The following is a 13,179-nucleotide window of genomic DNA, read 5'->3' on the forward strand; positions in this document are numbered from 1 at the left end:
AGATAGAGAGATAGATAGATAGATAGATAGATAGATAGATAGATAGATAGATAGATAGATAGATAGATAGATAGATAGATAGATAGATAGATAGACGGCAAATGGATAGATAGATAGATAGATAGATAGATAGATAGATAGATAGATAGATAGATAGATAGATAGATAGATAGATAGATAGATAGATAGATAGATAGATAGATAGATAGATAGATAGATAGATAGATAGATAGATAGATAGATGGATATATAGACGGATATATAGACGGATGGATGGATTGATAGATAAATAGATAGACAGATAGATGATGTAAGTATATAAATAACAATAATGTTCCACAGTAAAGGAAAATTATAAAATAGTCTCTTGAATAAATAAGTATTAAATGTAAACTTTAAATGTTCTAAATGGAGGCTTTGACAAATGAAAATGTTGCCTTCAGTATGTAACGTCCTTTTCCATCTGCATTGGGTTATTTTGAACACATTTCTTTGTTATTGAAAAGGTGACACTATAAATTGAAGTACAATTTTTTTTTTTACATTTAGGAATGTTAAATGAGTTAAAAAAACTGATGAACTCCACTTCCTGTTTAACTTTTTAATGTTACTGAGGTTATAGAAGCAGAAAGATCCAATCAATGGAGTAGTTTGGTGGAATTTAAATGCACATTTAAAAAGCAAACGTTCCTCTGAGCCTCATTGGAAAACAACATCCTGCCGGTGACTTTTGGGTAATAGGCTGTCTAACCAATCAGAGGAGATTTCATTAACTGCACCTGGCAGGCGGCCTGCAGATTAACTGCTGCTGCTGCAAACATCCAAACCCCCTGTTTTCCTGTGGAACATCACCTCACCCACTGAATGGAGTCATTATCTAAAGTGGATGAGGCTTTTCCTTCACCTCCACCTTACTTCCTACCAGGTAAAGTCCCAGACTCCATGCTGCTTGCTTTGCAGAGCCTGAAATAATATGTGGTCACAGTAAAAGTTGAATTACTTCATTATCTTTTTATTTCCAGATGAAAGTCAATCAGGGAAAGATGTGAGGATTTACCACATCCATTCACCGTTCAGTCCTCCACCTCCTCCTCCCCCCTTCTCCTTTGCTTCTGATGGCTGCTCCGCTCAGTCTCATCTACCGCTGCCGGGTACATGCTCGCTTACACTCGGCCTCCATTTTGATTATATTGACGCCTCGATGTCTTTGCACTTCAGTGATTTAGTTTTCCTTTGGACTTCAGGGGCTGATATTCTGCGATAATGAGTGAGATGTGTTGATTGTAGAGAAGTTTGTCGACTATGAGCTGTTGTCAGTATTTACACTTTATATACAATGGTACTTTTGATGGTTACATTTGATGTGGTGGTTTAGAAAAACAAATATCTGTTTTATTCAGAAATAATTTCAACCAGAGTAGATTTTATTCTGAGGTTATGTTTTCACCACTGTTTGCAGAACAGGTTTCAAGAAACTTGGTGGAAGGATGAGGCAAAGATCCAGGAATTATTCTGTCACTTTATTTAACATTGTGAGAGGGTAGATTTATTTTTGTGCAAATTTTCACCAATTTGCCAGGAAATAAATGATGCTTCTTGATGAAAAAAATCCTGCATATTTTAAGGGACTGATATCAGTAAGTTTGTGAAATTTGGTGCAGATCCAAAATAAGAAATCTGAATCTCTGTATCTAAATGTGGTTTTATATTGAGCCGTGTTGGAGGTATGAGCTTTTTAGTCTCATTTAGTAACAACATTTAAAACCACAAGATCTGGATTTTAAGTTGGATCTGCACCAAATTTAAAAAAATATTCATCAAGATCAATGAATTATTTTATGAGAAATCAACTGAAAGGTTGAAAAACTGAAATTTCAGGAGTCCCACCAAAATGTAACTGGTTTATCAGGACCCACCTTCCAAAACTTATGGAAATCAGTTTGAGTAGTTTTTGCATAATCGTCACAGATGAAAACACAACGTCCTCTGTGGAGATTCCAACACAAAGGTTTTGAATATGTCACCCAGTGTAAACACAATGCAGCTTCAATGAAGAGGTGGGATTTGCTGATTACCCTTGCAAGCAAACTCTTGTGTTCTTAAACTAACTTTCCCTTTTGTCCCCCGATGTCTCCTCTCTAGTGGCCGGTCTGTATCCATGTCCCCCCCGGCCCAAGTTTGTGAGCTATGAGAACCAGCTGTTCCGCTCTCCGGGCCTGACGTGTTGTCATTCCTGTCGGACTCAGGTCACCACACAGGTCGACTACAAAGTCGGGAGATACGCGTGGCTCATGTGTCTTGTGTTTGTGTTGTGCGGGTGAGAAGAGCCGCGTTCAGATCTAGTTATCTAATTACCCAGCATCCATCTCACCGACACACAGTGACGAGTCGTTTCTCTCCCGCAGGTTGGTGATTGGATGCTGCCTGATTCCTTTCTTTGTGAAGCACTTCAAGGACGTCTATCACATTTGTCCTCACTGTGGACGGGTTCTGCACGTTCACAGGAAGACGTGCTGTGGCTGAACACACACACACACACACACACACACACACACACACACACACACACACTACTTTTTCACTCTGACCAAAGACTTCTGTCATTAACAGTGTGTATTAAGTGGATACTTTAATGAATTTATATAACGATGCGTCATTTACCTAAAAGATTTTATCTATACATTTTTAACTTATGCTGTGTTACAAAGTCCAATCAAATAAATGTTTTCTATGGAAATCTGCTCATGTTTTTTATCTTAAAAAAATGACCACATTGGATAAAAAAAAATTCTGAACTTTGCAAATTGTTTCCTCCGCCAAGATTCCGCTTTTCATTTTCGACTATGCAGATTTCCACAAAACTTGGAAACTGTGGAATATGGGTCAAGGGTCATTTTTCACTGATTTCCCAGAAATAATTCAAAGATTGTGATGACAAACATCAGGTGAATTTAGGGAACTATAATATGTATATTTATGTTTGTGTTCAGTGCAGCTTCACAGAGTTTAAGGGAACTTTACTGTCATTCTATTTTATATTTTGCTCCAAAACTACAGAAAACTAAGAGCTACTAAGTGGCCTTTTCACTCTGCTGTTGAAGAACATGAGCATCAGTTGAATGTTGTGGAAGCGACTCAGTGAACCCTGACTACTTTCCAACGCTCCCTCTAGTTATCACCGCAGCCTGTGTCCATTAAGCCTGCATGTGAGCCGGGTGTAGTAAACGTGCCTTCGCTGATAACACCACAGGATTAGACGCTGAGGTTTTTTTTAGATCCTTGAGCCTGGGAGTAATGAGCATGTTAAGACGCAGGAAAACCCTTCATCACCTTCCTGTGAGTTCATTTTGACCCACGCCCTCCTCGGACCTCCTCCATCCTGACGTTTGTCAGGATGTCGGCTGTTTCCGTGTAGATGAGCCCAGTTGGATCCCGGCTGCCGCTGCACTCGAGCTGTCTGCTGACCCCTGCATGGCCAAGGATGCATCAGAGTATCTCACCTCCCTCGGTAAATCTGTTTCCTCCCTCTCGCCCTCTTGGTTTTTCTTCCAGCGCTTTAGCTGCAAAACTGAGTTCCTGTCCTACCTGATACTGTGTGTTGTCAAAATGCCGTTCATACCACCCGTGTCCATCGCCCACTCGGTGTCAGGACTGACTGGGAAGGAGAGAACCATCAACCGCTCCTCATCTTCACCCACTGTGGCCAAGGTGGGGGAGTCAAAGGAAGACAAAGGCAGCTCAGTGAAGGAGCGGCTGACGCTGAACCTCAAACAGCTGGGCAAGAAGAGCCAACCCAGGAGTCACCTGCCAACAGCAACTAAAGGAGCGTCGAAGAGAAGAGAGCGACTGGTGCCCTCATCACAGACAGACAGCGTCCCGGCCTCCAGCTCAGGTGAGTCCCTGTCCAAGACCCAGAGGCAGAAACATGTGATCCAGAGCTCTGTGAGGAGTGAAGCAGAGGTGAAGACGAGGCCCAGGCACGAGGAGGAGGCCCGGTTCACCCTGATGCTCACACCCGAGGCGGTTCTCCTGCTGCAGAGGAGGAGCGGTGAGAGGCCTCAACGCTCAGCAGTGAGAAACGCTGAGAGCGTGGCCGGCGTTTCCGGAAGCGCCACCGATTTCAGACGCCGGAGGGAGAACGTCTCCAAAAGGAATCAGACGCCTGCGCAGAGACACAGCGCTCCAACCAGCAGGGCACCTGGGAAGACCAACAGCGTGGACGAGCTGCGAGACATCAGCTCCATTTTGAAGATCTCACTTCTGAACGAGCAGCACAAGTACGATGACGTGGAGTATGAGGACGAGGGGGACTACGGGGTGGACGAGCGAGTGGTGCTGAAATGTACTGAGTGGCTCCGTGGGCTGGAGAACACTCCGGTGACTGTGGGGAACTGCCTGAGTAAGAGTGTGAGCGGCGTGAAAAGTTTCTAAAGGTGAAGAGATGAGACTCTAGCTTCTATTTCTGGGTTTGCCCACAGAACATTGTTTTTCAGTGGATCACCTATAGATTTTTTGATTTAATTCAGTCATCGCAGCCTTTTGAGTTATTTGCAGAACAGTTTTTGCACCTCAAAGTCAAAATGACCACGTGGCTGCAAGTAAAATGTATCATACACTTTGTTGGTGCTAATGTGTGTTAAATCACTGTAAAAAGAAATATACTTCAGCTGCTAACACACAAATTAAGAGTTGTCAAACTAAAGTTAGCAATTGTGTTAGTATAACTTTTTTACTCTAATTAGAACAAACTTTATTCATTTTTGTGTGTGACCAATTGGAGTTATTTTTTGAGTTGGTCACATAATTTAAATTTGTCAGCATAGAACTTTTTTCTTATGAGCTGTAATTTCACTTTTTTGTATGTGTATCCAAGTGGAGGCAGATTCTTTGTATAAAGACGACAAGTAATTCACCAGCACAGAAAACTGACTGTGTTGATAATGTGGTGGAGACTCAGAACCTGAAGATCTCGACTGCTCTATGTCTCTTTAGATGGAAACCTGGAAAACTGTGATATATCTAGAATACTTCTATTTGATGGAGTGATGCAGCTATAAGTAGTTGACACATAAACCTCAGCCCAAGCTGAACAGTCCTACACATGATTGTTTTGTTCACATAGTAGAAATATATTTAGATTTATTACTTCTGCCAATTAATTTGACTTTGTCCACAGTTGTTTCTTTGTTAGTTTGAAGAATTACGCAAACGCAACTCAATTAATTTCCACAAAACAGGGAAGAAGCCATTTGACATAGGATCTGGATCAGGAGACAGATCAAGGAAGTGTTTAAAGTTTTGGAGGTTGATATCTATGAGTGTGTGGAATTTGGTGCAGATCCAAATAAAGCGTATGTTACTCTAGTTTTTCATAAAGGAAAGAATATTCCTGGATTCACCCATTAATTAGCATCTGCACCAAACTTTAATGGATTCAACTCAGGCTGAAGCCTCACCCCTCCACTTAGTTTGTCAGTTCAGTAGCTTTGGATTAATCCTGCAAACAATTAAACTAATAACATATCACAGATTGCTAGAAACAGATCCTCCTTGGTGGATGTCACCCAGTGTAAATCCCATGCAGCTTCAATGCAGAAGTGGGAGATGATGCATATAATATATGATCCTGACAGACAGCGTGGAAAAGGAAGATATTCCAACATTAAATCGAATGTTATTCATGGAGGAAACTGAGAAGTTGATTTGAATTCTTTTCTGATCCGCATGTACATTTTTTCATTCTTTTAAAGTCAGCTGTCAAAGCATCTGTTCTTCTTTACTTTGTGATAATACAGTAATGCTTGTAAAAATGTTTATTATAAAATGACAAATAATTTACTGGCTTTAATAAATGGTTTTATGTTATGTTTAGTATTCTTCACATGGAGAGCTGGGGGAAAATGTTTTTTTTTTTAAATAAATAAAAAGAGTCCCTTTAAAGTGTTTAACTGTAGCTCATGTCTCAGATGTTATAAGAAGCTTTGTAAGAGCTCTACTTTGACATTTCCCCTCGTGGACGGACCAGGAGTGCTTATCTGCAGATTATCCACCTGGAGGTCAGGTGTTACAGCACGTGTGTTTGTTTATGTTTCAGAACGTGACACAGACACACACACACAGTATTATGTGTAATGTTCAACAGATATTGTGATTTGTAATAATACTTTAAATGATCACACATAAACCAAATAGCTTTCTATCTTCCCCCCCGGCTAAATAAATAGGAAAAAGGACAAGGTGCATGGTTGACGGATACATTTAAACAGTTGGACGTTGGTTTCATTTCCAGCGGTTGATGCGTCGCAGCTGCACGTAGGACAGAAACATGCAGACAGTGATGATTCCCATCAGAGCCACCTGGTTCTGCCAGAAGCCCCACACTGAGTAGTCGATGCCCTGTCTTTTCAGGAACACCTCCCCTGGGATCCTGCAGCACAGACAGCAGAAGCTCAGTGTGTGTGTGAGGGTGGGGTTGGGTGGGTTAGGGGGCGGTTATTGAACTGTGTTATGACACTCACATCGTTCGGTTGTCGGAGAACACCTGTCCTTCCAATTCGATGATGAACGCAGCCTGAATAAATGAGAGACAAGAAGAGAAGAGCCTGAACAACTTCCTCACTCCAGATAATGTTAAAACAACACTTAGGGACTTTTTTTTAACCTTAAAAACAGCTTCAAATTGAGTTTAATGGTTCACTAACTTGGAACGGAAAGAATGTTCCCTCTCTAATTCCCACTCCTCAGCCTAAACGTCTGTTCAAGTCAGCAGATATACAATCTACTATGAGAAGTGCTGATTTACCTCTTTCCACCAAAAGTAGCAGGTAAAGGCAGTTTCTTTTTTAAACCCGATAGGAGGGAGGATGAATCCTTTCCTCTTCCTTTCTCCTGGTGATCAGAAATCACTGATTCGACGACTTTGAAAGTCTTGTGGTCTGAACTTGACATTAACGCCGACATGAAGCACAACAGAGTTATCTACCACGTGTGGCTGCAGAGGGCGCTGTTTCTCAGGCTTAGTGACAGGGTGTTGCTTTAACCTCTGTCCCACTGATCTCATTCAAGATATGAAAACCCCTCCTCCTCTACCACATCTTACATCCAATCCGTATTTGAAGATACTGAACCATTTCAGCCACGACAGCCAGCTCAGCATGGCGTTGAGATTGACAAGGAAACCACCGAAAACCTGAAACAGCAGAACAAACAGGGAACGAGGGAGAGAATTAGATAAGATTCAGTAGATTAGATTAAACTTTATTGTCATTGTACAGTACAAATTGTGCATATTAAAGTGAAAATGTAAATAAATAAGATCTGTACAGTAAGAAATATATATGGAATATTACAGTATTAAGAGGTATTGTAAGATATAAGAACGATGAATACACTATGAGCAAAATAAATATGAATACACTATAGGAGAGATAATACAGTAGTAAAAAAAGTAACAGTCTAGTGCAAATATTCAATTTATACTCTGTATTGATAATTATAAGCCTAATTGTTATGTTGCATGGTATCTGTACTGTGTGTGTCTTTGTGTCTCACCATCATGACGATAAAGGGTAGAGCAATCAGGATGTTAGCCACGGCAAACGAGGAAACGCTTGCTGAGATGAGGAAAGCCAGGCTGACTCCGGCCAGACTGACCAGGGACATGGTCAGGGCGAAACACAGGAAGGCCACGAAGGCAGGTTTCAACCCTGGAGGAGAACAAACGTGTAAATGAGACGACAGAGGAGCCTAAATTACATCTGGATTTTTCCTTTCTCTAAACTGGAATCCTCTAGGAATAGAGTCAAGCCTAAGACAGACCAAATCTACTTGTTCGTCCCCTGATGGCTGACTGCAGTACAGGTCATAAACCCCACCTCTTCCATCTTAGTAAAATAGGACATGGGACATTATTATTATAGGTAGTTATTTTCACACCGATTTATGTTCAAGTGTTAATTTCCCAAATAAGTGTATTTGATTACAAAAAAAACGGGGTGAAACATCATGATTGACAACTGAGACTGACTCGTGATTGGTCAAGCACATGCATCAGTGGGACCTTGTTACCGTGGATACGATTCCTGCTGCACAGAATCTGGTGTCAAATGGTTTCACAGGCACAAGATGGCAGCACCCGTACCGCCTCCTTATTTACATTCTCTGATCTGAATGATGTTCAGTTATATGGTGCACACACACCTGCATACACGTGCTTGTATACAGATAAATAATTACCCATCATATAGTAGGCGATGGCTGCAAACGCAAAGATGGGGATGATGCGGTTGGGAAGAAGATCAGCAAAGAGTTTAGACAGGAAGTAGACAGAGGTACGATAATAGCCACTTGAGTTCTCGTGACTGCAAAGAAGAAACACAAACTAATATAAACAATGGGAAATAAACAAACACATGAATGCCTCTGATATAAACTGCTTGATTATGTATATTTTGAGTTTGTCAATAAATCCCATGAACAAAGGAATGAACTTAATTTTAAGAATAACATTTTTTAATGTCAGACTAACAACTATAAAGGGAAATTAAAAAATAGAGATCTACTGCTTTCAAAACATCTGTACACACTCACATGAAGATCGCCCTCTCATTGATAAAGATCTCGACAGCGGAGAGGTTCCCAAACACCATGTTGATGATAAGGAAGAAGAACGCTCCACCCCTGTGGACGAGAGAGGGTGAGACCAAGGCCGATCACCTTCTGACCTAGGTCATTCTGCCCATAAATCAGAGCATCATAAAAGTTGTGTCCTCGTGTTCACATCGTGGCATCTTATCTCACTCGTTTACTGCACTTTAAATTGAACTCAACACATCATTGTCTTAAAAGTCACTTTGACATTTGTCTCCATCTTATCTTAAGAGCTCATTCGATTCTTTCAGCCATTCTTATGTGGAGATATTCACAGTTTGCTGTCTCACCACATTTTCCTGCCTGTATCACGCAAAACTAGAATGGTCCTCTTAAATATGATCTAGCTTTTATTTTCATTATGTTTGAAATAGATTTTGTAGTGCTGGTTAAACCTGGTACCTGTTCTGTAGACCCTCAGGCAGCGTCAGAGGCATTTGGTAATAAATGAGTCCCACCAGAACCGCAAAAAAGATGTTTAGGGCAAACTGGCCATAAGAGACCTGAGGGTTCCTCAGACCGCTCAGGACCGTCCGGGCGCACACCACACGCATCTGTCGCACACACACACACACACACACAGGGAAAACATATTTTATGGTCATGATGACACTTAAATTATAAACTGGGTTCAATCTGCGGGCAGTAAAGCACCATGAAATAACGTCTGGCAGGTTAAGTTGATATTACCTAATTACATAATAACGTCATAAAACAATTTCAATATCCGAAAATGTTATCAGCATTTAATTAAGTAATTCAAATGATTTTATTTAGATTAAATGTGATAAATATTATTATTGTTTAATCTTTAATCTACATTTCTTTGGAATTCCAGAGTTGTCTCACCTGATAAAGAAAAGACGTAACATAGGTGGGAACCTCCTCTTGACCTTTGACCCCATCACCAATGCTCTGATTTACACGCTCCAGCTCCTGAAGAACTGTCTGGCAGAGTTGGGACTGGCGATATTTTCCTGCCAATGGGTTTTTAATATCATCTGTGGAAAGACAGAACAGGATATTAATATACTTAAACATAAGCTCCATTTTCAAAGGTATCAAGTGTCTTTAAAGTAAGTTATATTATGAATCAGATACGTATTTAAAAGTACTATTACCAAAATACTGCTGAAACAATGATTATATATCGATCCAATCAAATTTAGCTAGATTATACATTGACTACATGCACATAGTATATCTACACCTGAATCCAGAAAAACATACAAACTGTGTGTGTGTGTTTGTGTGTGTGTGTGCGTGTGTGTACCTGCAGTTAGTGACTGTAATGTGGAGACTGCCTCTCCATTTGTGACGTCCATGAAGAAATCAGCAGGATTGTTGAAGGACTCAATTTGATAACCTGTACAAAACCACACACACACACAGCATCCAACATGTGCACAACTGCGGTAAGTGTCTTTAAGAGCACACAACATGGTATTTGAGAGGATACATAGAACAGTAGTTCCCGATCTAGACTTTCATATTAAGGCAGTAGAACATTATGCATAAAACAGCATTTTGTACGGCAACACAATGTCCTTATCTTTTTAATGATCCTTATATTAAATTATATCTAAACACATAGGTACCAAGGTCTGTGAAGTAGTCCAGTGCTTGATCTGCTGCTCCTGCATACACCACCTCCCCTTTATGCATAAGACTCAAGTGGTCAAACTGCCTGAAGATGGAGAAGCGTGGCTGGTGGATGGAGAAGATCACAGTCTTACCTCCCCTGGACAGCCTGGACACATGGTTAAAAAATCACATTCATGCTCACGTATCGTTAACAACAGAGAGACAGCAGAAGAAAGGGAAGCTGCTTGGAGATCTTCAATTATGGCTGCTCCAACCACAGTAAATGTTTATCTCAGTAGACAGTAAACCGAACAATGCCCGCTATTTTATGTGTCTACCATGTGATTTATTAGTTATTGTGTTATATTATTAATACAAGTACTTGTGCAGCAGAGTGATGATACAGTTGGCGGTGTTGGAATCCAGGCCTGTGGTTGGTTCATCCAGAAACAGCAGAGAAGGAGAAGTAATGAGCTCCATCCCGATGCTGCACCTCTTCCTCTCACCTCCTGATACACCGCGAATAAACTCGGTCCCGATCTGGACACAAACACAAACACAAGAAACACATCATACAGTAAATAAATGGATACTCTAACAAAAGCTGCCAAGGAGGTTATGAGAATAAACGCATAACATTTTGGAGCAGAACTAGAAAAATAGGCAGATGCAGGAAGTATTATCACTTTCTTTAACATTGTTGGATAGAAAGTTTACATTTCATCAATTTTCCAGATGATAATTCATGGAGCTTAATGAGAAAAATAAGGCATATTTATGTGACCGATATTTATGAGCGTGTTCTGGAAATTATTATAATCCAACCTAATTCAAAAATATCATAATAGATAATATACTGCCAACTGGTGGCTGGCATCTTAAATTGTGCGGTAGACCCTCTACATAGAAAAGATATTCTCCACCTTGTCCTCGGCTCAAAAATAAAACAAGTGCCATCATTGATTTTCAACTAATAAAAAATAATATGAACTGATTTACTACAATGCACAATAAATGAGCTTGTGTTTGTACCTTAGTGTTTGCACAGTCCGTCAGGCCCAGGTCTTGTATTATGGTGTTTACTTTGCTGTATTTATCGATGGTGGAGTGGTGCTTTGGGTCGAGACGGAGGTTTGCACTGAACAACAGATTCTCCTTCACACTCAGAGTGCCCATCAGGATGTCGTCCTGCAGACACAAGCACAACGTGCGCACAAACCAGTCAGTAACAATCCACAGCAGCGTAAAAGGTGTGTGTGTGTGTGTGTGTGTTTATATATGTGCACCTGGACCACATAGGCAGAGGTGAGCCGGAGTTCAGACGTGACGGGTTTTCCATCCACCAAGATGCTTCCTTGGCGCAGTCCGGCAGGGTCTTTTCTTCCTGCTATTAGATCCAGAAGTCTGATGAGGAAAAGGAGATTCATTTGGCTGTCTATGATTGTGAGACATATTGTGTTTGCTTGAACAAGAACATTTTCCTTACGATGTTTTACCACTTCCTGTCGCACCCATGATAGCGTTCATCCCAGGTCTCATAATGCCACTGGAAAATCAATATGAAGTCAAATCAATATCTTTACAGGAGCTACATTAAAACAATGAAATATTGCAAACTCAAGGCCTATTGACCAACATGCTATGTACAAAACCACAATGGGAATATAGTTCAAAGTTTTCTGTCATATTTATACGATACATAAAAACAGAAAGCGAAGGAAAAGCACCTTGAGTGTGATGGTCAACAAGCAGCTGTAGAGCATTTACAGTCACCTTTTTGTTATAACAAACTTTATATTATGATGCATCTATGTACATGCTCACTGGGAGCTATCATATCCTACCTCACATCTTTGAGGATGTATTTTTCAGGACCTATCTTGCGGCAGAATCTCGTCTCCTGGACACAGTAGTTCAAGTTGCTGAACATGAGAGTTGGCCCCCGTTCCTGGAAATGCTCCTCAGTGCTGCGAAAATCATCCTTCCCCTTAGACATCGTCAAAAAACAGAAATATCACCAACAGAGAGAAACAAAGGAAGAATCAAATAGAGACACAGTCTGACAGAGTGACAGACATGTGTGAGAGAGAGAGAGAGAGAGAGAGAGCTGGCACATAGTGTCTCTGTTATAACTGATCAGATCTTTGGACTCCCTCGATCCATCGCCCAATGACTTATGACTGGTGTCAGAAAGATAGTGCGACATTGAACTTTGCCCCCAAAATCTAAATTACAACAATAAATACATAACTACCGGTTGTGATGATGATAATAACAGATGACAGTGTTTACATTGTTTAAATGACTGCTGCTCACGTGTTCTCCATTCAGATATCATCAATACATGTTCAGTTTAAAAACTAGGCTCTAGTGGCCAATTTCAAACAAAAACGTTGTATTCTTTAATTGAAAACAAACGACAAACTAAAACACTACTTCAGACCAAAATACGTAAAGGGGAGGTACTTTACAGAGTAATTACATTTTACATATAAGTTTATTTACACACGTACTTTACTTGAGCACACTTTTGACTTATTTTGTATTTCACTGGAGTATTTCCATTTTATGCCCTTCCACAATATTGTACTTTCTACATTTGACATCTATGTTTACAATTTTGTTTTGAGATTTAAATTTGACATGAAAACCATTTGTTGTGATCCGCTTACAGAGAAGCTTTGCCTTGTCTTGTATACCTGTTATGTTTCAGATGTCTGAGATGTTGTCAGTTCCAGAGACACTTCCCGTCATAACTTCTTGGACAACCTTAACAACTGTTTGACGCCATTAGAGATATTTATTTAACAAAGAAAAAACAAAGATTAGAGAAAAGTCTGAAAACGTCAAACATTGTGTGTGAGACATCTGTTTGTTCTTTATTCTCGCACTAATTATTTCAGCACCTCTTAAAGGGATCCAAGTTAAAAACAGCTCTATTAAACC

General features: G+C 40.3%; 2 protein-coding genes across 2 annotated transcripts; one reads left to right on the top strand and one right to left on the bottom strand.

Annotated features, from left to right (window-relative positions):
- Positions 1-3,471: 3,471 nt before the first annotated feature.
- Positions 3,472-4,431, top strand: LOC133017213 (proline-rich protein 18-like). The gene has a single exon (XM_061083566.1). The coding sequence runs from the start codon at positions 3,472-3,474 to the stop codon at positions 4,429-4,431; it is 960 nt and encodes a 319-aa protein (XP_060939549.1).
- A 1,848-nt stretch (positions 4,432-6,279) lies between these two features.
- abcg2b (ATP-binding cassette, sub-family G (WHITE), member 2b) lies at positions 6,280-12,229 on the bottom strand. The gene is made up of 15 exons (XM_061083132.1): positions 12,078-12,229; positions 11,720-11,779; positions 11,520-11,637; positions 11,266-11,421; positions 10,616-10,773; positions 10,248-10,399; positions 9,923-10,015; positions 9,499-9,650; positions 9,052-9,203; positions 8,590-8,679; positions 8,236-8,360; positions 7,552-7,706; positions 7,100-7,189; positions 6,519-6,571; positions 6,280-6,427 (listed from the first exon to the last, which is right to left on the bottom strand). The coding sequence occupies exons 1-15, from the start codon at positions 12,227-12,229 to the stop codon at positions 6,280-6,282; spliced, it is 1,854 nt and encodes a 617-aa protein (XP_060939115.1).
- Positions 12,230-13,179: the final 950 nt, after the last annotated feature.

The sequence above is a fragment of the Limanda limanda genome, chromosome 2, assembly GCF_963576545.1.
Source record: "Limanda limanda chromosome 2, fLimLim1.1, whole genome shotgun sequence".
Classification (NCBI taxonomy): Eukaryota; Metazoa; Chordata; class Actinopteri; order Pleuronectiformes; family Pleuronectidae; genus Limanda; species Limanda limanda.